Below are 25,951 nucleotides of genomic sequence, written 5' to 3' on the forward strand. Positions count from 1 at the left end.
TGTGAAAGCACCACAGGGTACACCCACAAGTTTAGGGTATATGAAGGGAAGGATTCAAGAATTGAACCACCAGAATGCCCCCCCTCCCTCGTAGGTGTTAGTGGAAAAATTGTCTGGGATTTAATGCACCCCTTCCTGGATAAGGGTTATCACCTCTATGTGGATAACTTTTACACCAGCATCCCCCTGTTTAAGGCCCTTGGTTCAAGAGGTACAGCAGCTTGCGGTACTGTGCGCAAGAACCAAAGAGGCCTCCCCAAAACGCACATTGCCCAAGTAATGAGAAGGGGTGAAAGCAGGGGAATATGCACCGAAAATATGTTGTTGGTCAAATATAAGGACAAGAGGGATGTCCTTATACTGACAACAATTCATGGAGACAGTACCACCTCCATCCCTGTACGAGGTACCAGTACCCACACCTCCAAACCAAATTGTATCCTAGATTACAATAAGTACATGGGCGGAGTGGATCTTTCAGATCAGGTACTAAAGCCGTACAGTGCCCTGCGGAAAACAAATATCTGGTACAAGAAGCTGGCCGTGTATATCATCCAGATGGCACTGTATAACGCTTACGTGCTATTCCGTTCTACCGGCCAGAGGGGGACATTTATGCACTTTCAAGAGGAAGTCATAAAGAGCCTAACATTTGGGAATCAGCAGGCAGAGGGCCCCAGTACTTCTAGTACTGGCCCCCGTATTGTACCAGGGCAGCATTTTCCCAACGAAATCCCCTCCACTGCAAGAAAGGGCAGGACACAAAAAAGGTGCAAAGTTTGTTATAAAAAGGGAATAAGAAAGGAAACTATTTTCCACTGTGAAACTTGCCCCGACAAACCCGGCCTATGTATAAAGGAGTGCTTTAAAATATACCACACATCTATGGATTATTAGGTTCATCATTTCACCGTGCTTCGGGGGTCTTGCTAATGCCACATAGCACCCACCATTCATTCCACCAGAATCTGAGCTGCAAAATCCAAAAATCACTCCTTCCCTTCTGAGTCCTGCCATGCACCCAACTGGTATTTTTTGGTCACATGTGAGGCATTGCCGTACTCTGGAGAAATGGGGGCACAGATTTTGGGGTGCTTTGTCTCCTTCATTCCTTGTGAAAATGAAAAATTTTGAGCCAGAAGTACATTTTTGTGTAAAAAAATGTATTTTTTTCATTTTCACTGCCCAGTTGTACCAAAATTGATGAAACCCCTGGGGGTTTGAAATGTACACTATACCCCTAGATGAATTCCCTGAGGGGTGTAGTTTGCAAAATGGGGTGACTTGTGGGGGGGTTCCACTGTATTGGTAATGCAACATAGCACCCACCATTCATTCCACCAAAATCTTTGCTGCAAAATCCAAAAATCACTCCTTCCCTTCTGAGTCCTGCCATGCACCCAACTGGAATTTTTTGGTCACATGTGAGGCATTGCCGTACTCTGGAGAAATGGGGGCACAGATTTTGGGGTGCTTTGTCTCCTTCATTCCTTGTGAAAATGAAAAATTTTGAGCCAGAAGTACATTTTTGTGTAAAAAAATGTATTTTTTTCATTTTCACTGCCCAGTTGTACCAAAATTGATGAAACCCCTGGGGGTTTGAAATGTACACTATACCCCTAGATGAATTCCCTGAGGGGTGTAGTTTGCAAAATGGGGTGACTTGTGGGGGGGTTCCACTGTATTGGTAATGCAACATAGCACCCACCATTCATTCCACCAAAATCTTTGCTGCAAAATCCAAAAATCACTCCTTCCCTTCTGAGTCCTGCCATGCACCCAACTGGAATTTTTTGGTCACATGTGAGGCATTGCCGTACTCTGGAGAAATGGGGGCACAGATTTTGGGGTGCTTTGTCTCCTTCATTCCTTGTGAAAATGAAAAATTTTGAGCCAGAAGTACATTTTTGTGTAAAAAAATGTATTTTTTTCATTTTCACTGCCCAGTTGTACCAAAATTGATGAAACCCCTGGGGGTTTGAAATGTACACTATACCCCTAGATGAATTCCCTGAGGGGTGTAGTTTGCAAAATGGGGTGACTTGTGGGGGGGTTCCACTGTATTGGTAATGCAACATAGCACCCACCATTCATTCCACCAAAATCTGTGCTCCAAAATCCAAAAATCACTCCTTCCCTTCTGAGTCCTGCCATGCACCCAACTGGTATTTTTTGGTCACATGTGAGGCATTGCCGTACTCGGGAGAAATTGGGGCACAGATTTTGGGGTGCTTTGTCTCCTTCATTCCTTGTGAAAATGATAAATTTTGAGCCAGAACTGCATGTTTGTGTAAAAAAATGTAATTTTCCATTTTCACATCCCAGTTATACCAAAATTGGTGAAACCCCTGGGGGTTTGAAATGTACACTATACCCCTAGATGAATTCCCTGAGGGGTGTAGTTTGCAAAATGGGGTCACTTGTGGGGGGGTTCCACTGTATTGGTGCTTGGGGGGTCTTGCTAATGCGACATAGCACCCACCAAAATTCCACCAGAATCTGAGCTGCAAAATCCAAAAATCACTCCTTCCCTTCTAAGTCCTGCCATGCACCCAACTGGTATTTTTTGGTCACATGTGAGGCATTGCCGTACTCGGGAGAAATTGGGGCACAGATTTTGGGGTGCTTTGTCTCCTTCATTCCTTGTGAAAATGAAAAATTTTGAGCCAGAACTGCATGTTTGTGTAAAAAAATGTAATTTTCCATTTTCACATCCCAGTTGTACCAAAATTGGTGAAACCCCTGGGGGTTTGAAATGTACACTATACCCCTAGATGAATTCCCTGAGGGGTGTAGTTTGCAAAATGGGGTCACTTGTGGGGGGGTTCCACTGTATTGGTGCTTGGGGGGTCTTGCTAATGCGACATAGCACCCACCAAAAAAACACCAGAATCTGAGCTGCAAAATCTAAAAATCACTCCTTCCCTTCTAAGTCCTGCCATGCACCCAACTGGTATTTTTTGGTCACATGTGAGGCATTGCCGTACTCGGGAGAAATTGGGGCACAGATTTTGGGGTGCATTGTCTCCTTCATTCCTTGTGAAAATGAAAAATTTTGAGCCAGAACTGCATGTTTGTGTAAAAAAATGTAATTTTCCATTTTCACATCCCAGTTGTACCAAAATTGGTGAAACCCCTGGGGGTTTGAAATGTACACTATACCCCTAGATGAATTCCCTGAGGGGTGTACTTTGCAAAATGGGGTGACTTGTGGGGGGGTTCCACTGTATTGGTGCTTGGGGGGTCTTGCTAATGCGACATAGCACCCACCAAAAAACCACCAGAATCTGAGCTGCAAAATCTAAAAATCACTCCTTCCCTTCTAAGTCCTGCCATGCACCCAACTGGTATTTTTTGGTCACATGTGAGGCATTGCCGTACTCTGGAGAAATTGGGGCACAGATTTTGGGGTGCATTGTCTCCTTCATTCCTTGTGAAAATGAAAAATTTTGAGCCAGAACTGCATGTTTGTGTAAAAAAATGTAATTTTCCATTTTCACATCCCAGTTGTACCAAAATTGGTGAAACCCCTGGGGGTTTGAAATGTACACTATACCCCTAGATGAATTCCCTGAGGGGTGTACTTTGCAAAATGGGGTGACTTGTGGGGGGGTTCCACTGTATTGGTGCTTTGGGAGTCTTGCTAATGCAACATAGCACCCACCATTCATTCCACCAAAATCTTTGCTGCAAAATCCAAAAATCACTCCTTCCCTTCTGAGTCCTGCCATGCACCCAACTGGTATTTTTTGGTCACATGTGAGGCATTGCCGTACTCGGGAGAAATTGGGGCACAGATTTTGGGGTGCATTGTCTCCTTCATTCCTTGTGAAAATGAAAAATTTTGAGCCAGAACTGCATGTTTGTGTAAAAAAATGTAATTTTCCATTTTCACATCCCAGTTGTACCAAAATTGGTGAAACCCCTGGGGGTTTGAAATGTACACTATACCCCTAGATGAATTCCCTGAGGGGTGTACTTTGCAAAATGGGGTGACTTGTGGGGGGGTTCCACTGTATTGGTGCTTGGGGGGTCTTGCTAATGCGACATAGCACCCACCAAAAAACCACCAGAATCTGAGCTGCAAAATCTAAAAATCACTCCTTCCCTTCTAAGTCCTGCCATGCACCCAACTGGTATTTTTTGGTCACATGTGAGGCATTGCCGTACTCTGGAGAAATTGGGGCACAGATTTTGGGGTGCATTGTCTCCTTCATTCCTTGTGAAAATGAAAAATTTTGAGCCAGAACTGCATGTTTGTGTAAAAAAATGTAATTTTCCATTTTCACATCCCAGTTGTACCAAAATTGGTGAAACCCCTGGGGGTTTGAAATGTACACTATACCCCTAGATGAATTCCCTGAGGGGTGTACTTTGCAAAATGGGGTGACTTGTGGGGGGGTTCCACTGTATTGGTGCTTTGGGAGTCTTGCTAATGCAACATAGCACCCACCATTCATTCCACCGAAATCTTTGCTGCAAAATCCAAAAATCACTCCTTCCCTTCTGAGTCCTGCCATGCACCCAACTGGTATTTTTTGGTCACATGTGAGGCATTGCCGTACTCGGGAGAAATTGGGGCACAGATTTTGGGGTGCTTTGTCTCCTTCATTCCTTGTGAAAATGAAAAATTTTGAGCCAGAACTGCATGTTTGTGTAAAAAAATGTAATTTTCCATTTTCACATCCCAGTTGTACCAAAATTGGTGAAACCCCTGGGGGTTTGAAATGTACACTATACCCCTAGATGAATTCCCTGAGGGGTGTACTTTGCAAAATGGGGTGACTTGTGGGGGGGTTCCACTGTATTGGTGCAACATAGCACCCACCATTCATTCCACCAAAATCTGTGCTGCAAAATCCAAAAATCACTCCTTCCCTTCTGAGTCCTGCCATGCACCCAACTGGTATTTTTTGGTCACATGTGAGGCATTGCCGTACTCGGGAGAAATTGGGGCACAGATTTTGGGGTGCTTTGTCTCCTTCATTCCTTGTGAAAATGAAAAATTTTGAGCCAGAACTGCATGTTTGTGTAAAAAAATGTAATTTTTCATTTTCACATCCCAGTTGTACCAAAATTGGTGAAACCCCTGGGGGTTTGAAATGTACACTATACCCCTAGATGAATTCCCTGAGGGGTGTAGATTGCAAAATGGGGTGACTTGTGGGGGAGGTTCCTAACTTTTAGCACTTATGGTGCCTAGAAACCTACATGGTGCCTAAAAAAAAATCTCATAAAAAGGAGGCTCCAAAATCAAGTAGGTGCTCCTTCTATTATGAAGCCTGTGGTTTGGTCAACGTGCACACTAGGGCCACATATAGGATATTTTTGAAAACAAAAGAATTGGGGGAATCAATTTTTAGTCACATTTCTCTAGTAAAATCTACTGTATTCGTTAGAAAAATGTATTAAAATTGAAACTCTGCAAAAAAAAAGAAATTTTGAAATTTCACCTACACTTTGTTTTAATTCCTGTGAAACACCTAAAGGGTTAACAAACTTCCAAAATGCTGTTTTGAATACTGTGAGGGGTGCAGTTTTTGAAATGGCATCATTTATGGGGGTGTCTCACATACAAGTCCCTCAAAGTCACATCAGAACTGAACTGGTCCCTAAAAAAATCAGTGTTTGAAATTTTCATGAAAATTTGAGAATTTGCTATTCATATTGTAAGCCTCCTAGTGTCCAAAAAAATTAAAAGGAAGTTGAAATAATGATGGAAACATAAAGTAGACATATGGTCTATGTTAGTTATTAACTATTTTGAGTGGTATGATTATTTGTCTCACAAGCAGAAAATTTAACATTTTGCAAATTGCAAAATTTTCCATTTTTTCACGATATTTTGGTATTTTTCACAAAAAAACACAGACTGTATCGACGAAAATTTACCACTAACTTGAAGTACAATGTGTCACGAGAAAACAATCTCAAAATCACTGGGATAAGTAAAAGCAAAAAAAAGTTATCCCCACTTAAGTGAGACATGTCAGATTTGAAAAAAAGGGCTCTGTCATGAAGGCACAAACTGGCTCTGTCATGAAGGGGTTAATATGTATATGTATATGTATAAGAACCTTAATATTTTATTACAAATGCATTTGACCATAATTAAGTAATCGCAGTAAGGAATATATTTTATTTTGCGCTTGGAAAGCACAGAAAAGGAAAATTCAGGAGGGTGGTCCTAAATTATTTGGAAAGGTCCCTGAAGTAAAATACTCATGTAGGGGAAAGGAGGCCATGTCTGGTAAGGAAAGATAGAGCTTGCTTTTCAACATGAGGTATAGGAGCATATTTGGCATAAGGGAAGACAACACTGGACATTTTACCATAAAACCTCAACACAAAGGAGGTTTTTCCAAATCTAAATACTAGCCTATTTACACATCTCAAAGCCAATTTCTTATTATTTGCAAATATAACAAATTGAAGACCAGGGGAAGAACCTGATGGTGTTTCAGCCTTCCGTAGCCATTTTAAGCAAAATATTGTGGTAAACATGCACTGTTATATTTAAGAATTTACAATGGACTTCTTATCATGTCTGTTCTTATTATGCTATTTTTCTTTTATTGATACTTTGAACCTTGCTGTAACAATTGCAATTTTCTTCGTTGTAAGACGAATAAAGGAATTTTTCTAAGAAAAACGTTTGTACTGTACATTGCTGTAACTGAAGATTCTTATACCCTAGATCAGGGGTTTCCAAGAATGGCCTTGAAGGCACAGTAACAGTCCAGATTTTAAGGATAGCCAAACTAAAGCTATACTTGCCGACCTCTTGGCTGCTTTCTCCAGGAGAATGCAGCTAGGATGACTCCATTTTAGATATGACTAAAGCATAGCTAAAACCAGGACCAGCAACAAGGGGAGGTGAAAGGGGACAACCGTACCGGGTCCCAATCTTGTAAGAGGCATCAAGGTTCTGTGGGGCTGTAAGAATGTCTGCAGCAGTGCCTGCAATGGTTTATAAAGGCGCTGGTCTGCCACCCTGGATAGGAACTTACTCGGACCCCCAACCGTTAACACCCCTGGGGCTGGTCACTTGTGTGGCTAACCATACTTATGAGTTTAGTGACATCACACGACACATCAACCAACACAACGCTTAATGCTACGCCTTCACATCTGCCCTTCCCTGTTCTGTCCCAGCAGTGGCAATGGTCTATCATCCTAGGACAGTGGTTCCCAACCCTGGTCCACAAGTACCCCCAACCGTGTACGTTTTCCAGGTCACCCAGCAGGTGCACGCATTATTCAGACACATTTTAAAAGATCCACAGGTGGAGCTAATTATGTCACTTGTCATTCTGTGTGGAGACCTGGAAAACATGCACTGTTGGGGGTACTTGAGGACCAGGGTTGGGAACCACTGTCCTAGGAGGAGCAGGACTGCAGGAGAAACACAGGGAGCGTGGACTGGAACCTGGATACTGGATAGCAATATAGGAGGTACCAGGGAGGTGCATTGGTAAAAATGACAGTGTGGAAGTGCTGTTACCCAGTCTCATTTATAAACAGGCAGTTATGAATTACTAGTAAGTCCACTCGAAGCATATGCTTCGAAAGCTAGTCTGCTACCTTGTGATTGCCTTTGTGTTTGTGCATGTGTGAGTAGTTTCACTCGCTGCCAACAGATGGCAGTGTTTCGGAGACACACAAATGGACACTAGACAGATATATTGATGATAAAAAACAACCCACAGATAAATATTCACTATGCAATTTAAATTCAATACCAAAGCTCGTTGCTATTATGGCCCACTGTGCTTAGCAGATTTGTATTGCATTATCTAGTTGTTGTTTTTTTTGTAATAATAAAAAATACATTTAATATGCAATGTGATAAAAAAAATCTGCTGCCAATCTACGAAAAATCTACAGTATCCAATCTACAGTATCCAAGTGCGTGCTATAGAACTGCTATTATACTTTTTATTTATACATTGTGGAGTTTATTGAACTTTACTCAAACTGAAGAAAAATATCAATGAAAATTCCACTAATACATGTTCACAGCATTCATCAAATAAAACTCTGGTTTTAATGTTCAGTACCAGAGGGGGTTCTCCTTATCAACAATAGGTAAAAATAAACTTTTTAGATTTAAAATGTTTATTTCTCAACTATAATGGTATATTTACCATTAATATACAAAACAATATTTACGGGGAAAAAATAAGAAAAAATCTGTAGAGTAATAAAACATTATGGGGCAGTAGGGTTAAAGGAGATAAAACACCAGCCAATCAGCTCCCAACTGTCATTTTCAAACACATCTCATTGGCTGGTGGTTTATCTCCTTTCACTGTAAGGCAGATATTTTAAGCTTTGTGAAGTGATAAAGTGTTTGGTTTTTATCACCAGCCAATCAGCTGCAACCTGTTAAGTTACAGGCTTGGTTTGAAAAATGGCAGGTAGGAGCTGATTGGCAAGTGATAAAAAAACAGACACTTTATCACTTCACCAAGTTTAATAAATCCAGATTATCTACCGTTTATCTCTTCTCCACGCTTAATACATCTGCCCCACTGAAACATAAAAATACTTTATAATAACAAAATGGTTATATTATCATAGTGTTAACTGCACATAAACTCTTTAAAAGATCAAACATCTAAAATATTGGTCAGATATAGCAGTATACCGATATATTTGTATATATTTTGTGACTCCAAAATGACTGCAATGCCTCCTAATGGTCCTATTAATATCCGTAAGATCACTATCAGGCATGTTGTTAAAGAAAATTGAGCTGCAACAAGTGATATTTTTGCTTATCAGCTGTTACGAGTGATAAATGATCCAATCAGATCCTAACTCTCATTTTTCAAACACATGACAGTTAAGATCCAATTTGCTGGAGCACCATTTATTATTTATAACGAATGATAAAACGTTTTTTTTTTGCTTCTACCCCTGTGTAAATTTACTAAAGCTTCTAAAAATGAGATGTGATGTTACCTATAGCAACCAATCAGATTTTGTCTATCATTTCTTAATTGCATCTTAGATAATGATAGACAGAATCCGATTGGTCTCTATGGGCAACATCACCTTTTCTAATTTTTTAGAAGCTTCCAATCACATTAACAACTCCCCAGCAAAGGCGGAAGTGGACATTTAGCCAAACTGATTGATGGGTTGGCAACAAGGCATCAATTTGTGGCACACTGTGCTGAACCGAATTCCACCCCTAGGGGAGATAAGTTGGAGAGATAAGTGATGTAGTGCTGGTTATATTGATGGTGCCCGTCTGCACACATGTTGACCATTTATAGTAGTCGCAACATTGCAAGTTTTAATTCGCACCCACATAAAGCTTGTGGCGCCAGCAGGTTAGATTTGCTGTTCTGGACATGGCATCCATCACTTAGAAATCAATTACACCTCTATGTGTGAAGCAAGTATACACTGATCCCAATGACTCCGCTTTACGGCCAAAGCAGGACCAGGGCAGCATTGTACAGTACATATGGGACTGATTACTCATCTCAATAGATTGACGGTGTAACCTAAGGTTCTTTAATATTTTAAGGGAATATACATTTTCGCGTTATAACAATTCCTACATTGCTTACAGTGTTCAGATTTGTTAACACTGTGAAAAATATAATTGCATTCTATGGGGACTCCTCCCATGCACTATTTAGTGTCCTGTGCTACAGAGTCAAAGCACCCCAAAAGTGGGGTCAATTTAGCTAGACTTCAATGAGCGTTACACTTAAACACCTATGTGTGGCATAATACCAGCATTCACAAGTTAAGGCATTTTTTGTGTAAATGTACTTGAATCAGGTACTTATACGTGTGCCTGTAATTTGAAGGGCATGATCTTTCCTTCACCCACCATAGGATGAAAGGGGTCTGCTGTGATAATTTCTCACGAATGTCATTACACCTTGCTCTACAAAATACCTAGAATTTAGTTTTCCTGCTTGTTCAATTCCCGCAGCGAGATATATTTTTCCTTCAGTAGATGATCTTTTTGTTGCCTTGCTGCTTAATAACAATGATCGGGTCTCTGCTGTAATATCAGTTTGTAAATGCTAACTCCATTCAACACCACAGCAAATGTATTGTTAACATTAATATATAGTTTCACAATGTACTGTATTAAATATATTCCTACATGATTGAATGGCTTTGCTGAAATGCTTTAATCTTGTTACCTATAGCATTTTACCACTGAGGACTTAATCTTTCCATTGAATTCAAATTTTAAGGGACCAACATATCTATTTCATTTCTGTATTCTCGCCATTGGGTCTCGGCTACAATCATGCTTGCCCATTCTGATATATTTCAACCTTGTGAACAGATATTAGTAATAATACTATAGTATTCAATTTAGACAACAATTTACTGAGTATGATCTGATGGTACCTGAACCCAATTTGACCCCATGGGCTCTTATCTTTTGATAGCCTTGTATGTGGTTCTAGTTTTCTGACCCCATAAGTGGTGTGCCCAGTAGGTACTTAATGTACGTTTAGAAAAAACATGGGTGCGATATGGCAGATTAGGGGATGGACTGGGTAGCTCTTAGGCAATTGTTTCTGATGTGCTTTGTATTCTTTTTTTGTTTTTCAGGTAAGCACACGTCAAATTATAGCAGATTTCTAATATATTATATTGTGCACAAGCCATAAATAAAAAGCATTATATTGTACTAAATTGCCATACACTATGTAAGGTGCCTTTCACTGCTTTACCTTATTCAAAATAGTCATAAAATTAAAAATGTGAACGTTTTTTTTTATAAATGTTTTAAAATTAAATTATTTGTTACAATTTAATTTCTATGTATTATTTACAAAAATGAAAATTTCAGTTTCAAGTTACATAAAAAAATATATATATAAATGGTTTTGGTGTCAATTGATTGTTACCTAACTGTTGCCTGTCTAAAACAGATATAAAGATACACCTACCCTTTCCACTGTGCTGGACAGGTTTGGAAGACATGATTAATAGTTATCTATTTTTAATACGAACCCAAGAGCATGAGCAGCTATCAGACCAGGAATAACTATTAAAGTAACATCACTTCACATGCAATGCAGTCAAAAGGAAAATTATGCTTAGTGAATATTATTTTTAACTAACATCTTATACATTTCTTTAATCATCAAATAATGTGTAAACATCACAGGATCCCATGAGAGAAACATTGCCACAGATTTACACCACTGCTGTTAGAAAGTACAGTTCCCAAGCAGGGCTGCCATCAGAAATTGTGGGGCCCGGGACAAAATAACAAAATAGGCAGTTCCGCCCCCCTCTATTTATTTATTTATTTACCGGGTGGGCACTCCGACTGATCTCCGGCCGTGCAGGGGTTCTGGGCGGCTCATCATCTGGTGCGCAGTGTGTAGTGATCGTGCGGTGTGGGCTTTCTCTGGGGGCTCCCGGGTACTGCAGCCCACTGTACTGAATATGTCAACGGCAGCAGGTAGTAGGGCAGGAGCTGAATCACCGATGATTCAATGAAGGTGTGACATGGGAGGGGGCTGTGTGTGTAGGCGGGCTGCGGATGACCTTCAGCCCAGCACTGTTGAGATGTGGGGGGGGGGTGGCGGACAGAGAAAACCAGCGCACTGGTAAGTGAAGGGGGTGCTAGAGATAGAGCTGCCCAGGCCCTACCCTCTGTCAGAGCGGCTGGGCCCAGGACAGTTGTCCCCATAGCACCCCCCTGATGGCGACCTTTTCCCAAGTGGGCCCAGTAGATCTGGACTATAAGCTACTGTACAGTATATACTGTACAAGTATTTTACTCATTATTGCAACAGACGGAAGCTTGAGGCCGTATTTCTCCTATGAATTAAAATCCTTCAGTATGTATAATATTTAAGTACATCAGACAGGGATGCGATTACCAGGCTTGCGAATGGTATTCAGGCAGCACACAACACCGGAATCCAGACATTAGTAGAGATGCCAACGCCGGAATCCCAGCAGTCGGCACTCTGTTTGTAAGTTTGCAGGAGTGTATGAACAATAGTGTGTGTGTGTGTGTGTGTGTGGGGGGGGGGGTGTATAGGCACTAGGGTGGGACTTGTGTTTGGGAATAGCAGGAGGGTTAAGGTAAGGCTACAGTTAGGGAGGTTTAGGAACTGAAAAGGAAGGGTTAGGGTTGGACATTAAGGGGAGAGGGTAAGGCTGCGGTGGGGGGGTTAGTGTTAGGCTGCAGGTAAGGAAAGTTAAGGGGGTAGGGGGAGAGGGAAAGTATAATTAGCCAGCCCCTGTCAGGATTATACAGGGGTGGGGTCAGGATTATATGGGATGCTGCTGTCGGTCTTCTGAATACCAGCATCCTAACTGCAGGTCTCACATACTGGGCCAAATGTAATAGGAGAGAGTTTCAGAAAGTGAGAGATTTTGGGAGAGTTATCCCCTTTTTTTTAAAGCAGCAATCAATTACACTGCAAAACCAGGTTGATTTTGCCATGTAATTGATTGTTGCTTTAAAAAAAAGGGGAAAACTCTCCCCAAATCTCTCACTTTCTGAAACTCTCACCTATTACATTTGGCCCAGGGTATGTATTCCTATTAAATCACTTAAGCAGCTGATTACTACAGTATACAGTATTAAAGGGAATCTAAGACATGAATGGAAAGGCCAATAGCTCTGTGTATGATTAGAATAGAGTCTGAATAATCTTTCAAATTGAACAGACAATGACAAACGTTCTCTACCATTTTTTAGTGTTACTATACTTAAAAAAGATGAAGAAAAAACCCAATGGTGTAGTGCTGTGGTTATTCTACTTAACAGCTACTAAAGCAGTGGTCAGGGAACATAGTCCTCATTACCCCACACAGTGCATGTTTTGCTGGTAACCCAGCAGGTGCACAGGTGTACTAATTACTCAGACACATTTTATAAGGTCCGCAGGTGGAGTCAGTTATTTCACTTGTGATTCTGTAAGGAGACCTGCAAAACATGCACTGTGTGGGGTAATGAGGACCGAGTTCCCTGACCACTGTACTAAAGGCACGGTGTTACACTAACACAATAGAGCCTTTAGGTAGGCCTTAGGACTCTCTACTAATCACACATAGTGCTGTTTGGCCTTTGCATTTTTGCCATTTCCCTCGTTCTCAGGGGCTAATTCAAACCTGATTGCACGGCCACAAATTCGCTGATTATCGACCAACAAAGGATGAGCATGGCCCGTAGTACGCATATGCAAGGCCGTGCTGCAATGACACATACCTCCCAACTTCTGCAGTTGGGAGGTCGGGGAAAGGGGGTGTGGCCTCACAAAAGGGGGCGTGGTCTCGCGGGATGACGCGTCCTCCGGCCGCGCCCCCGTTTTCCTCCGCTCGTTGGCGCTGAATAAACGCTGTGCGCATGCACACAGCTTCTATTCTTGGCAGGCTGGGGGGACTCCCAACTGTAACCCCCCCCCCCCACCGCGGGACAATGGCGCCCCCGGGCGGGATGCGGAAATGTCCCCGAATATCGGGACGTTACCGCGGTAAGCGGGACAGTTGGGAGGTGTGATGACATCCTGTTTGAAAGTGACAAGTAGTAGGCATCTGGGGGTGGAAACCGGCCATTTAGTGCGAGTGCTTAGAAAAACACAGGCATGCTTTGGAAAATGCTGGGAGTGTCTGGGAAAACATTAGACGTGCCTGAGCACGTGTGTGTGCCGTCAGCTCCAGGCCAGATTTGCCTTTATCCATTGCACCGCTGAGTAAGTCTCTGGTTACTCTGAGCCTGCAATGACTTCTGCCCAGAGTAAAAACCAGTCATTATAGAGCCTGTTACGATGGGATTTGGCTCAGCTGCTAATAGATTTGAAGCCGCACACTTCGTTTTGCACAGCAAGCACATTCATTCACAGGGTGGAATTTCTCTCTAGTGGGGCGGCAGCTGAACTGACTGATGGCCACTGTGATTTTGCGGCCGTGTCAGGTTGGAATGACCCCTCAGTATGAATGACCCTAGGTTTGCACTCCAGTAGATGTTTTGCAAGAGCAGTGTACTACAACTTTTTTATCAGTATTAAAATAGATGTTTGATATATATAAAAAAAGTACCACATGGGAAAATGTATCCCATAGTACATTGGAGTCGGGTGATGGATGTTAGAGCAGTGTTGTGTCCTAAATGCCAGTACAGTGCCACAAATATAATGATACAACTTGTAATCAGTTTGGGATGCACTTGCTTTAGTCTCATAAGTTGCTTCCTCTACTTGGTCAGCTTGACCTATACCCACAATAACAGGCATCTTTTGTGGCATGGAGGAATAACTTATTGACCATATGTAATATATTTTTTACAGTTTGCCTTTGTGATGGGGAACCTTCGGCTCTCCAGCTGTTGTTGAGCTACACATCCCAGCATGCCCTGCTACAGTTTTGGTATTTGGCCATTCTAAAACTGTAGCAGGGCATGCTGGTATGTGTAGTTATACAACAACAGCTGGAGGGCCGAAGGTTCCCCATCCTTGTATTAGGAAATGGAAAATCTGTGTTAGGGCATGCTGGGATGTGTAGTTCAACAACCTTGATTAGATAAATATTTTCAGGCAGAATTTTTTGTGTCCCAGCATAATATAACCATTATGACTTATTTTAAAATTATAATATTGTATACACAATTCAACTAAGATGTGCAAAACGTCCAGAATACAGAATGCTAAGCATACGTTTTACTTAAGTTAATACTCATTGCACATAAAGTAATACATTTAATACTAAAACAACATTCAAATGATACTTCGCCATGTTTAGAAAGTTTTGATTCATTGTAAATGTTTCTGATTTTGTCAATAATACCACTTTCAGACAGTGGGCCAGATGCACTAAGCTTGAAAAGTGATAAAATGGACAGTACCTGACATTTTTTCAAATACAGCCTGTGAGAGACAGGAGTTTCTTAGTGAAGCTTAGAGAATCTGGCCCACAGTCACTACTCCAGTGATCAGACCCCGGTTTTTCACCTGCATATGATCTGCATGCGATTTTGACTATATAGTCAGAATCTAATGTCAAATCTCACTGTATGTACACAGCATTAGTTTCTGTAGGTATAAATGTTTTGCAAAGTACACTTGTTATTTCGCACCTGAGCCCTGTGATTTGCCAAGCTGCTGATATTCTTGAAGGGTTTACTGCAATTTTTTTTTTCTGTTAGTCAATTTGCCCAGATTATGGGCAGGATGCTCTAAACCAGAAATGCTGTAAAAACCCCATTATCTGGGTTTGTTACCACATTTCTGTATTCTCTATTGCCCCTCTGCAGTGCCAGCGCTGCAGACGGAATCGCCAGAAAAAGCAGAAGCCTATGGGCTTCTTACCACAGCGCTATGCGAGGGATCCGTCAAGGATCCCTCCCAGCATGCCCCGCTGCTGGACCCGGCGCTCTGCGCATGCGCAGTCAGACTCTTGGGTGTCAGACCCGGAAGTCATACGCCGGAGCCACATCGCGAGGGACAGCTCTTATCGCAAAAGCTTGTCCTTGTGTTAATAATCGCATTTGTGTTTATTAAGAGAATGCAAAGCCCGGCGATGTGCGGCAATGTAGGGCGGCGGATGTTAGAGCATCCCGCCCTATATTTCCCATTATAACTATGGGAAATGTGATCTGGTTACTAAACAAATGTGAACTAAAGGGTTTGGAGCAGTTTTTCGCACACAAAATAAATTCTCCAAAAGCCCTTTAATAGCTTCAGGCGATACTAAAATAATGTGAAAATAGGGCGAAGACACCTTTTCACATTATTTGTGCAAAAATAATGTTCATAAATAGACCAATTAGACTTAAATTAGGGATGGCCATCGGTGCATTTGCCATTGATGGTTTCCATCGATGGCAAAAGTGTACCTGGACATCGATAGTGTAAAACTATTCAATGGGTGACCATTGATAGTTTTATATATCGACTGTCCTCTATTACGTTTGAGTGATTGGCCTGTGGGCCACTCAAAACACGTGATGGGGCTTCGCAGGTGTCAGGGCACTTTGGTGTCCCGGCACTTTGTAAAAAAAGACAGCAAAATATCAGTTTTGCTGTGCCATTGATGTAGGGAAGCCATCTGGTTTTCCCTATCGATGGCAAAAGTACTTGACATCGGTCATAAACCACTGATGATTTCAAATAATCGATGGTCGATGGCCATCCCTAACTTAAATAGGAAAGAAACAGACTACACAACTTGGGGATACATTACTGCCATATCATAACCGTATTTTATGCACAATGAGGCACACAGACTACAATGTCCTCCTATCAATTCTGTCAACACCGTTTTCTTTCCCACATGGAGGAATTGATTGGTGCATATTGATAGAGAAGTTCATTCTTTTATTTTTGACAAGTAATATCAGATTCAAATAGGATAACAACAAGTGCAGTCACTCCCCTACTGAATGCTGATTATTAGGAAGGAAGGAATATAGATCAGTATTAACTGCACCACTGGAATTGGAGTCACTTCTTTGTAGATGTTGTGATCAGAGCTAAATCCTTTAGGAAGATTATCCACATAGAAATCGGGAAATCCTGCAACTAAAGTACTTTCATTCTCCATATTACACAACATCAGCATACAGTTGCTGACACAAATTGTAGGTGTGTTTTCAGACACATAAAGCAGTTTCAGACAATAACTTTCAGCTGTTTGCTTTGTTTACTTTTGAAATGATGTTTTAGCAGTAGTCATAAAATGCTATCAGGGATACGAAGTGTGATTACAGCTCTACATTCCTTGCACACGTGAAATTAAAGGAACCATTCACGGGGTTTTTATTTTTACTTTTTCTATATGCAAATAATCATTTACAAAAAATTAAGTGATAAGTAGACATACTGGAACCATTTGCATAGACAAAGGCGTTATGATACTCCCAGAAGCCCATTTTCGAGTTTGGCCGCAGTTCCCATCTGTACTAAGCATGAAAATGCCAGGCTTCAATGTGGAGGGTAACACCAGTAGCCTATAAAAAACGATGTTCTTTTTCCACATTGTGCTGTGAGAGGGACTGGACTGGATCTGCCCTGACCAAAACCCAGGATTGCCGGCAATGAAGAGGCAGCTCTTATCAAACAAGCTGTCCTTTACGGAACTTATTGCATATTGTGATGTGTGGCGGGAAAATGCATAGTACATCCCGCTCTGTGAGGTAAATTTACTACTGGGAGTTCTATTGAAGATGGGATGTTGTCCATAGCAACCAATCAGAAGATAATAATAGAACAATTGGTTGCTATGGACCACATCCCATCTTCAAAAGAACTCCCATCTTAGTAAATAAGTAAATTTCCCCCTGTACAGGGCCAATTTTTTTACACAGTTCTCTGGGGGTGAGGGGCGAACTGCCGCCCTCCAGGTGCCGGCGCCCTAGGCAAATGCCTAGAGCTGCCTAGCGGTGGCGCCGGCACCTGGAGGGCAGCAGTTCGCCCCTCACCCCCAGAGAACTGTGTAAAAAAATTGCTGCCCCGGCGTCCCTGCTGAGTGCTGGTGCGTGCAGGGGTGTCTGTGCCGTAGGGGTACCTGCGGCGCCGTCATGTGTATAAAGCTGGCTGCGGCCGGCGGGGTCCCTGTAGTGAATAGCAAATAACTAACGCTATGCGCGTGGCGGCGCGGGAAGCGCTAGTTATTTGCTATTCACTACAGGGGCCCCGCCGGCCGCAGCCAGCTTTATACACATGACGGCGCCGCAGGTACCCCTACGGCACGGACACCCCTGACCGCCCCAGCACTGCAGGGACGCCGGGGCAGCTATTTTTTTACACAGGTACCACCCCCCCCCTCCCTCCCCCTGGCACCGGGGCGCCCCCACCCCGACTCGCCTGGGGCGCTCCGGTGCCTTGCACCTGCCCTGCCCCTATATATTTTTCTACATGTATCACAGGCGTATAATCTCTGGCTATTATGAAGTTTATAAGTATTCCAAACATAGCATGCACCGTTGCATTTAGTTAGCTGACCTTAACTCACTTTAAGTTCTGTATTTCCCCTAATATGTACAGAATATGTATATACTGTGTGTGTATATGTATATATATATATATATATATATATATATATATATACACACATTGTATATATACACATTGTATATATACAATGAACATACATATATATATAAACCTCTTTTTAAAACTCAGATATATCTTTTTTTAAATATTTGAAATAAGTTGTACTGAAGACAAAGTGGTAAATTTTATTCCTAAAAGCTATAAATTTATAATGAAGTAAATAACTATTGCTTAACAAAGTAAGGTATTAAAATATTGTCACAATTCCATTCAACTAATACTTCACATACCAGGAGACATTTTTTCTTAGCGCTCATATACACAGATACTAATTCTATACATTTAGCACAGGTTCTTAAGACCTACTGTATTACAGCAAATGCACTTTGATGCTGAATGATCCAGAAAAAATGTGGTCATTAATTGGACCTTACACTGAATGAGAAGCGGTCACTTCTCTTCATTTGCGATGTTGTCTGCAGCATTAATATAAGCGTTAATGCTCAGTAATGAAAGCACTATTAATGCCCTGTAAAACGCTTGTGGTAAATAAGAAAACAGCAAACCACTGCCGTACTTCTAATCCTCCTCCAATGCACAGGCCACTGGAATTCACACTTACATTTCCATGGAGCTAGTCCTGTTCATGTTTGGTATTAAAGGAAAGCTATGTACTAAGGTTACTTTGGCTGCACTAAGGTTTCTTTAGATTGCCGGTTTAAAGTGTTAGGTTTGTAAGAATGGACTTGTCATACTGTACTCTAGTAAGCAGAATGACTACATACTGTATAGAAAATATAGTTAGGCCAGTACTCATTACAATACACATTTTCAGCGCATGTTCTGTTGTTCCATAGGGGCAAGACTTCTGTAAAATATGCTACCTTTATGGAAGACACATAAGTACCTCATTACAACACTGGTAACATCTTTCATCACCAAATATTAATCGAAAGAGCAAGCCCTTAACAAACCTTTGCACTGCAGACAGGGATCTATTTATGATCAAGGCCTGAGTACTTCTAAGTAATTCTCCAATATTATCTAAAATGGATACAGAATACTACTGCTAATACTAATATATATATATATATATATATATATATATATATATATATATATATATATATATATATATATATATATATATATATATATATATACACACACAAACATTTTTTTTTTTCAAATCAGATTTGCACTGTGCAGTATATTCCACAGGCTTCACACATTGTTTCAACTGTGATTTGCTGTATAACATTGACAGCAACCAGTGGTATAGACATCTGATCTCTGGACACTTCCATTGTTAATACTGTAGCATGGAGAAGCTTCACACACATGAAAATTCTAGACAGTAATATAACATGTCTATCTGCCATACACCATCATTACATCTGTACGTTTTCTCAATGACCTGGAAAGAGTCACCCGAACATAAGGATTAGATCACACCAACAGGAAATTGGCCCCTAGAAATAGGTGACAACTTTGATGCATTGTGATTTGAGAGCCTGGATATGGTAATGCCAGCTCTGTGGATGCAGACTGCATGCCTTTTGCCCCCTCCTCCTCTTGCTCTTTAAGTAGGTACAGGCAGTGGCACTGGTCACACATGCTCCCCATGCACACTATGTGAAAGTGGTAAACTTACCTGGATAGCTTCGCAATCTTAGCAAAGCTAAACACATCCATGCATGCAGCAACTGTGCTCTCCTCTCCTTCCTTCACTCAAGCAACCATCCTGCTGCTATCAGACGTGTAAAACAAACCCAGGATTTCTTCTACATCAGAATGCAGCACAGTATCATCCTAGCTCTGCAGTTTGGGAATGAATGACTCAGAAAGACCATTGATTCTATTCCTGCGCTCATCCAATATGACTGTAGAGAAATGTCAGTATGACAGGAGCTTGTCTTCAGTCTTGCAGCATCCCTAGGTTACAGCATGCTATTCTGCCTTGCTTAGATTGTGTCCATGTAGCGCTTTCAAGCATCTTTGCCAGGCTTTCTTCATTGAAGACTGCTGATCCCAGGCAGTGGAAGAGAAACAAGGGAGGGAGGAGGTTGGAGCAGCCAGTGTGCATGCAGTGAAGCAGCACAGAGACAGGAAAGAGAGCTTCAGAGATGCAGTAAATCACCCCTGCCTCTGCATAATGCTCACACTATCGCCTTGTGCTCTACAAGCCCACTGACATCATTCAGCAGTCACTGTATATACACCTTTGCTCAGCTGTGTAAGGACAGATGTTGGCTGACTAACTGCATATTCTGTGTAAGTCAAGGTAAGTCAGGGAACAGAACATGCAGTTAGTCCTTAAACAGGCATACTGAGGCACTGTACATTAAGGCATGCTGTACATTGGAGGTTTTGGAGTGGGGTATGGTATAACTCTCCGACAGCCAGGATCCGACAGTTGTTTCTCCAACATCGGAGTTCCAACTGTCCGGAGCCCGACAGGGGGGCGACGCGCATTGAAGCCCGTTGTGGGCTCAGTGGCTGCACTCACCGCCTATTCTATTCTCCCTCTAGGGGGTTTGTTGACCGCCACGAGGGAAAATAGCCGGTGTAAGTCAGGATTCTGACTGTCGGGGTCTTGATAGTGTGGATTCTGTTGTCGGAGAAATGATAGTCGGAATCCCGACTGTTAGTGAGTCATCCGGCACCCATTGGCGTGTCATATACATTTGCTGAGCATGCCTACCACAAAAACACACGCACACGTTTACATACAGTATTACACACATTCCTAAAAGCATAAATGGTGAAGGAAGAGGCGAACAAGCATGTGCCACGTCCACGTGCACTAGAAACATGTGGCTCATGTACAGTAATGTGGACTTATAGTAGATGGTTTTGGTGCCGGAGGCCCCATGACCCAATCTGTTATAATGATCAGAATCAGCACTACTACTGTACTTAGCTTTACATTCATCGGTTACACATTGACCTCTCCAACTGGTAGCATATAAATCATTATGGTTGCTCCTATGTTATATAACATCTATTCAGTACTAGGTTTCTATTTGGATTCCTGCTGAAAGAAGATTCCTATTTCATTATAAAGGTTAAAAAAAAAAAAAAAAAAACCTTTTATTTAATCCTATACAATAAAAGGCTAATGCTGATCCTCAGCTCTTTTGGGGGAATTCAAGTGTTTTGCATGCCAGCACCCACTAGATGGCATCCAGCAGAGAATTTAAGATTTGCTACATTTGGGAGGGCGCAGCCGCCAATGCTGACATTACTGTGATGTTACTAGTTTACAATAATGTTTCATAAATCTTTTATTCCTAAAATGTATATTTCTGTTAATTTTTCATTACATTTTTATTTTGAACATATGATCTGTGTTTATTAATGTAAAACAGTATACTTTCTTGTGTATGCGACACCAGTATATTACTATCTTGTGTACAAATATGAACATTTTTTATTTTAACATTTACTACAAACTAAATGGTTGTCAAGCCTCTACGCTGTTGTGATGTGTAAGTAATCACACTTGTGGTGCATAAGTATTTACACTTGTTGTGCTTAAGTATTCACACTTGTACTTTAGAACTGGTCATATTGTATAATGCGTGCGACTGACTGTCTCTACTCTGATGCGCTTCATGAAACTTATGTCTGTATTTTCTTTATATGATACTTTCAGATCACACAAAGGCAAACTAGTCCCAGAGATGCAACATCTAGCAATGCTGTCAAGTGTATTAGTAGGTTCTTATTTACTCTTACATGCAAACCCATAAAATGATATCATGTACCAAATGATCATGCAAATTGATATTGCAAACGGAATAGAGGGTAAAATGTGCCTTTTTGCAGATGACACAAATGTATGCAACAGGGTAGACACACCAGGAGGGGTAAAACAAATGATTGAGGATCTAGGTAGATTAGAGGAATGGTCAAGAGCATGGCAACTACAGTTTAATGCCAAAAAATGCAAACTCATGCACTTGGGTCTCAGAAATCCAAAGACTAAATATAGTATAAATGGCACTATAATGGAAACTACTGAGGAAGAGAAGGATCTAGGTGTCACTATTTCAGGGGACTTAAAGGCAGGTAGGCAATGTAACAAAGCAATGAAGAAGGCAAGTCGGATGCTTGGTTGTATAGGGAGAGGTATCAGCAGTAGAAAGAAGTAATAATACCACTGTATGTAAGTAAGTAAGTAAGTAAGTAAGTAAAATTTATATAGCGCACTTTCTCCAGCAGGACTCAAGGCGCTTACAGACATTAAAAAAACAATGCACATAATACAGAGGATGTTGGAGGTACAGTAACAGACATGTCACAGACAAAAGCCCCTGAGCACACAGTAAGCATAATGCAGGAGTGGTGCAGCATTTTGGATAATAACTTCCATGGGTTGTGTACTCCACCCTGACAAGGTACCAAGTGCGGCAGCCATTTTAGGCGCTCTGCGTAGGATTACCCAGGGTGAAATAGATTACCCCTAAAAGAAACTACCCAAAATGGATGATCTCAATGTATACTCAGGTCCATGTATTTTTCATCCCATTCACAAGTGCACCAGATGAGGCAGCCATGGAGGGCGCACTACGAAGGTTACACTGTAAGGGGCGAGCCATACAAGGACCCAATGCATACACTGGAAAGCAAATACTTCTGTAGTAGTATGATAAACCCTGCACAGAAACATCCACGTGATCCACATCCTGTCCGCGGAGATACCATCTGAGGCAACCAGCTTGGTGCACTGCATAGGTCAGCGCTGGCAGGGTGTGCAATCTGCGGAGGTACACAATACAGGAAAAGCACATGGTGGGGTAGATGTGTGCTGCAGGAGAGGAGGGGGGGGGAGAGAAAAGACATGAACACACATTTGCAGGGGACTGACACTTTTACAAGGGATTGATGGGTGAAGTGTTGGTGCATAGGCTGACCCTGCTGCTTCCCCTCACAGCTCCATGCTCACCATGAGGGGTAGGGCTGGGGGTAGTCCAGGTGTTCTCAGCCGTAGGGGTGGTGGGCCTGGTCCACTCATGGCAAAGGTGAGTTGAGGCCACATGATATTCCTGAGTTTTTTGGGTATAATGCAGTCCTTCAGCAGTAATGATGGTTTGTTCTTTGCCTTCTGGTTTCCTTCGGGTTAACGCGGGTATAACGCTGCTATTAATTTTAAGATGACCCTTTATAACTAGACCCTTCAGATACTAGACCCCTAACGTCCTAAAGGACTGACGTCCCAAACTATACTCAATATATAAGCCTAAAACAAACATATGTCCATCCTGAATTAGCTGCCCCTCCCAATACACCTCCCCCACCAGCAAAAGGTGCTAATCAGACCAAACCAATGTAAGAGCAGTAGCACTATCCCAATATTTCTAAGTTCTTCACATAGCACAGATAAAACCACAATAGCAGCTTTTACAGATTTAAAGCGATGTTCTGCAGTAGAAATCTGAAATAGGTTTACCCCGTTTAAATCAGTGCAAACAGCTGCGATGTTCTGCAGTAGAAATCTGAAATAGGTTTACCCCGTTTAAATCAGTGCAAACAGCTGCGATGTTCTGCAGTAGAAATCTGAAATAGGTTTACCCCGTTTAAATCAGTGCAAACAGCTGCGATGTTCTGCAGTAGAAATCTGAAATAGGTTTACCCCGTTTAAATCAGTGCAAACAGCTGCGATGTTCTGCAGTAGAAATCCCGTTTAAATCAGTGCAAACAGCTGCGATGTTCTGCAGTAGAAATCTGAAATAGGTTTACCCCGTTTAAATCAGTGCAAACAGCTGCGATGTTCTGCAGTAGAAATCTGAAATAGGTTTACCCCGTTTAAATCAGTGCAAACAGCTGCGATGTTCTGCAGTAGAAATCTGAAATAGGTTTACCCCGTTTAAATCAGTGCAAACAGCTGCGATGTTCTGCAGTAGAAATCTGAAATAGGTTTACCCCGTTTAAATCAGTGTAAACAGCTGCGATGTTCTGCAGTAGAAATCTGAAATAGGTTTACCCCGTTTAAATCAGTGCAAACAGCTGCGATGTTCTGCAGTAGAAATCTGAAATAGGTTTACCTGTTGATGGAATATAGAGAGGAGTCAATTCACAATCGATATCCAAGGAAGTTATAAATAATATAACGCGGGTATAACGCTGCTATTAATTTTAAGATGACCCTTTATAACTAGACCCTTCAGATACTAGACCCCTAACGTCCTAAAGGACTGACGTCCCAAACTATACTCAATATATAAGCCTAAAACAAACATATGTCCATCCTGAATTAGCTGCCCCTCCCAATACACCTCCCCCACCAGCAAAAGGTGCTAATCAGACCAAACCAATGTAAGAGCAGTAGCACTATCCCAATATTTCTAAGTTCTTCACATAGCACAGATAAAACCACAATAGCAGCTTTTACAGATTTAAAGCGATGTTCTGCAGTAGAAATCTGAAATAGGTTTACCCCGTTTAAATCAGTGCAAACAGCTGCGATGTTCTGCAGTAGAAATCTGAAATAGGTTTACCCCGTTTAAATCAGTGCAAACAGCTGCGATGTTCTGCAGTAGAAATCTGAAATAGGTTTACCCCGTTTAAATCAGTGCAAACAGCTGCGATGTTCTGCAGTAGAAATCTGAAATAGGTTTACCCCGTTTAAATCAGTGCAAACAGCTGCGATGTTCTGCAGTAGAAATCCCGTTTAAATCAGTGCAAACAGCTGCGATGTTCTGCAGTAGAAATCTGAAATAGGTTTACCCCGTTTAAATCAGTGCAAACAGCTGCGATGTTCTGCAGTAGAAATCTGAAATAGGTTTACCCCGTTTAAATCAGTGCAAACAGCTGCGATGTTCTGCAGTAGAAATCTGAAATAGGTTTACCCCGTTTAAATCAGTGCAAACAGCTGCGATGTTCTGCAGTAGAAATCTGAAATAGGTTTACCCCGTTTAAATCAGTGTAAACAGCTGCGATGTTCTGCAGTAGAAATCTGAAATAGGTTTACCCCGTTTAAATCAGTGCAAACAGCTGCGATGTTCTGCAGTAGAAATCTGAAATAGGTTTACCTGTTGATGGAATATAGAGAGGAGTCAATTCACAATCGATATCCAAGGAAGTTATAAATAATATAACGCGGGTATAACGCTGCTATTAATTTTAAGATGACCCTTTATAACTAGACCCTTCAGATACTAGACCCCTAACGTCCTAAAGGGATCATTGGTACGACCTCACCTAGAGTATTGTGTTCAGTTCTGGAAGCCATATCTCCAGAAGGATATAAATACATTAGAGACTGTACAAAGAAGGGCAACTAAAATGGTGCATGGCCTACATCACAAAACGTACCAGGAAAGACTAAAAGATCTTAATATGTATACTTTAGAGCAGAGAAGGGAAAGGGGGGACATGATAGAAACCTTCAAATATATCAAGGGTTTTAACAAGGTACAGGTGGGAGACATTCTTCACAGGAAGAGGAGCAACAGAACACGAGGACATGCACTGAAACTAGAGGGAGGAAGATTCAGGGGAAATGTGAGGAAGAATTACTTCACAGAAAGAGTAGTAGATAAGTGGATTAGCCTACCATCAGAGGTGGTAGACGCAAATACAGTAGTACAATTTAAACATGCTTGGGATAAGCATATTGAAATCCTTACAAAAAAATAAGGATCAAATATGGTTTGAGGTAACATGTTTAAAAAAGGGGAAGACTAGATGTGCCAAGTGGTTCTTATCTGCCATCAAATTTCTATGTTTCTATGTGGGAATCAGAAAGTGAGAGATTTTGGGAGAGTTTTCCCATATTTTTAAAGCGGCAATCAATTACATCGCAAAATCAACCTGGTTTTGCAGTGATTGCCGCCTTAAAAAAAAAAGGGAAAAATCTCCCAAAATCTCTCACTTTCTGATTCTCACATACATTCTATTACATTTGGCCCCATATGTTTATCAGGCTGTGATCCAACCATATG

The 25,951-nt window shown here is 41.5% G+C and overlaps 1 protein-coding gene across 2 annotated transcripts in view; it reads right to left on the reverse strand.

Annotated features, from left to right (window-relative positions):
• Positions 1 to 20,162, reverse strand: part of FRMPD4 (FERM and PDZ domain containing 4) — a 395,081-nt gene extending 374,919 nt beyond the window's left edge. The window contains exon 1 of one of the 2 annotated variants that reach the window (XM_083174315.1): positions 19,657 to 20,161. In XM_083174315.1, coding sequence (XP_083030441.1) covers positions 19,657 to 19,697 — 41 coding nt within the window. In that variant the 5' untranslated portion in view covers positions 19,698 to 20,161. Of the gene's footprint in view, positions 1 to 19,656 lie in introns of both variants that reach the window. The other variant, XM_083174318.1, reaches the window with a different exon arrangement.
• Positions 20,163 to 25,951: the final 5,789 nt, after the last annotated feature.

Source organism: Crinia signifera, chromosome 2 (assembly GCF_055691185.1).
Source record: "Crinia signifera chromosome 2, ASM5569118v1, whole genome shotgun sequence".
In the NCBI taxonomy this organism is placed as follows: Eukaryota; Metazoa; Chordata; class Amphibia; order Anura; family Myobatrachidae; genus Crinia; species Crinia signifera.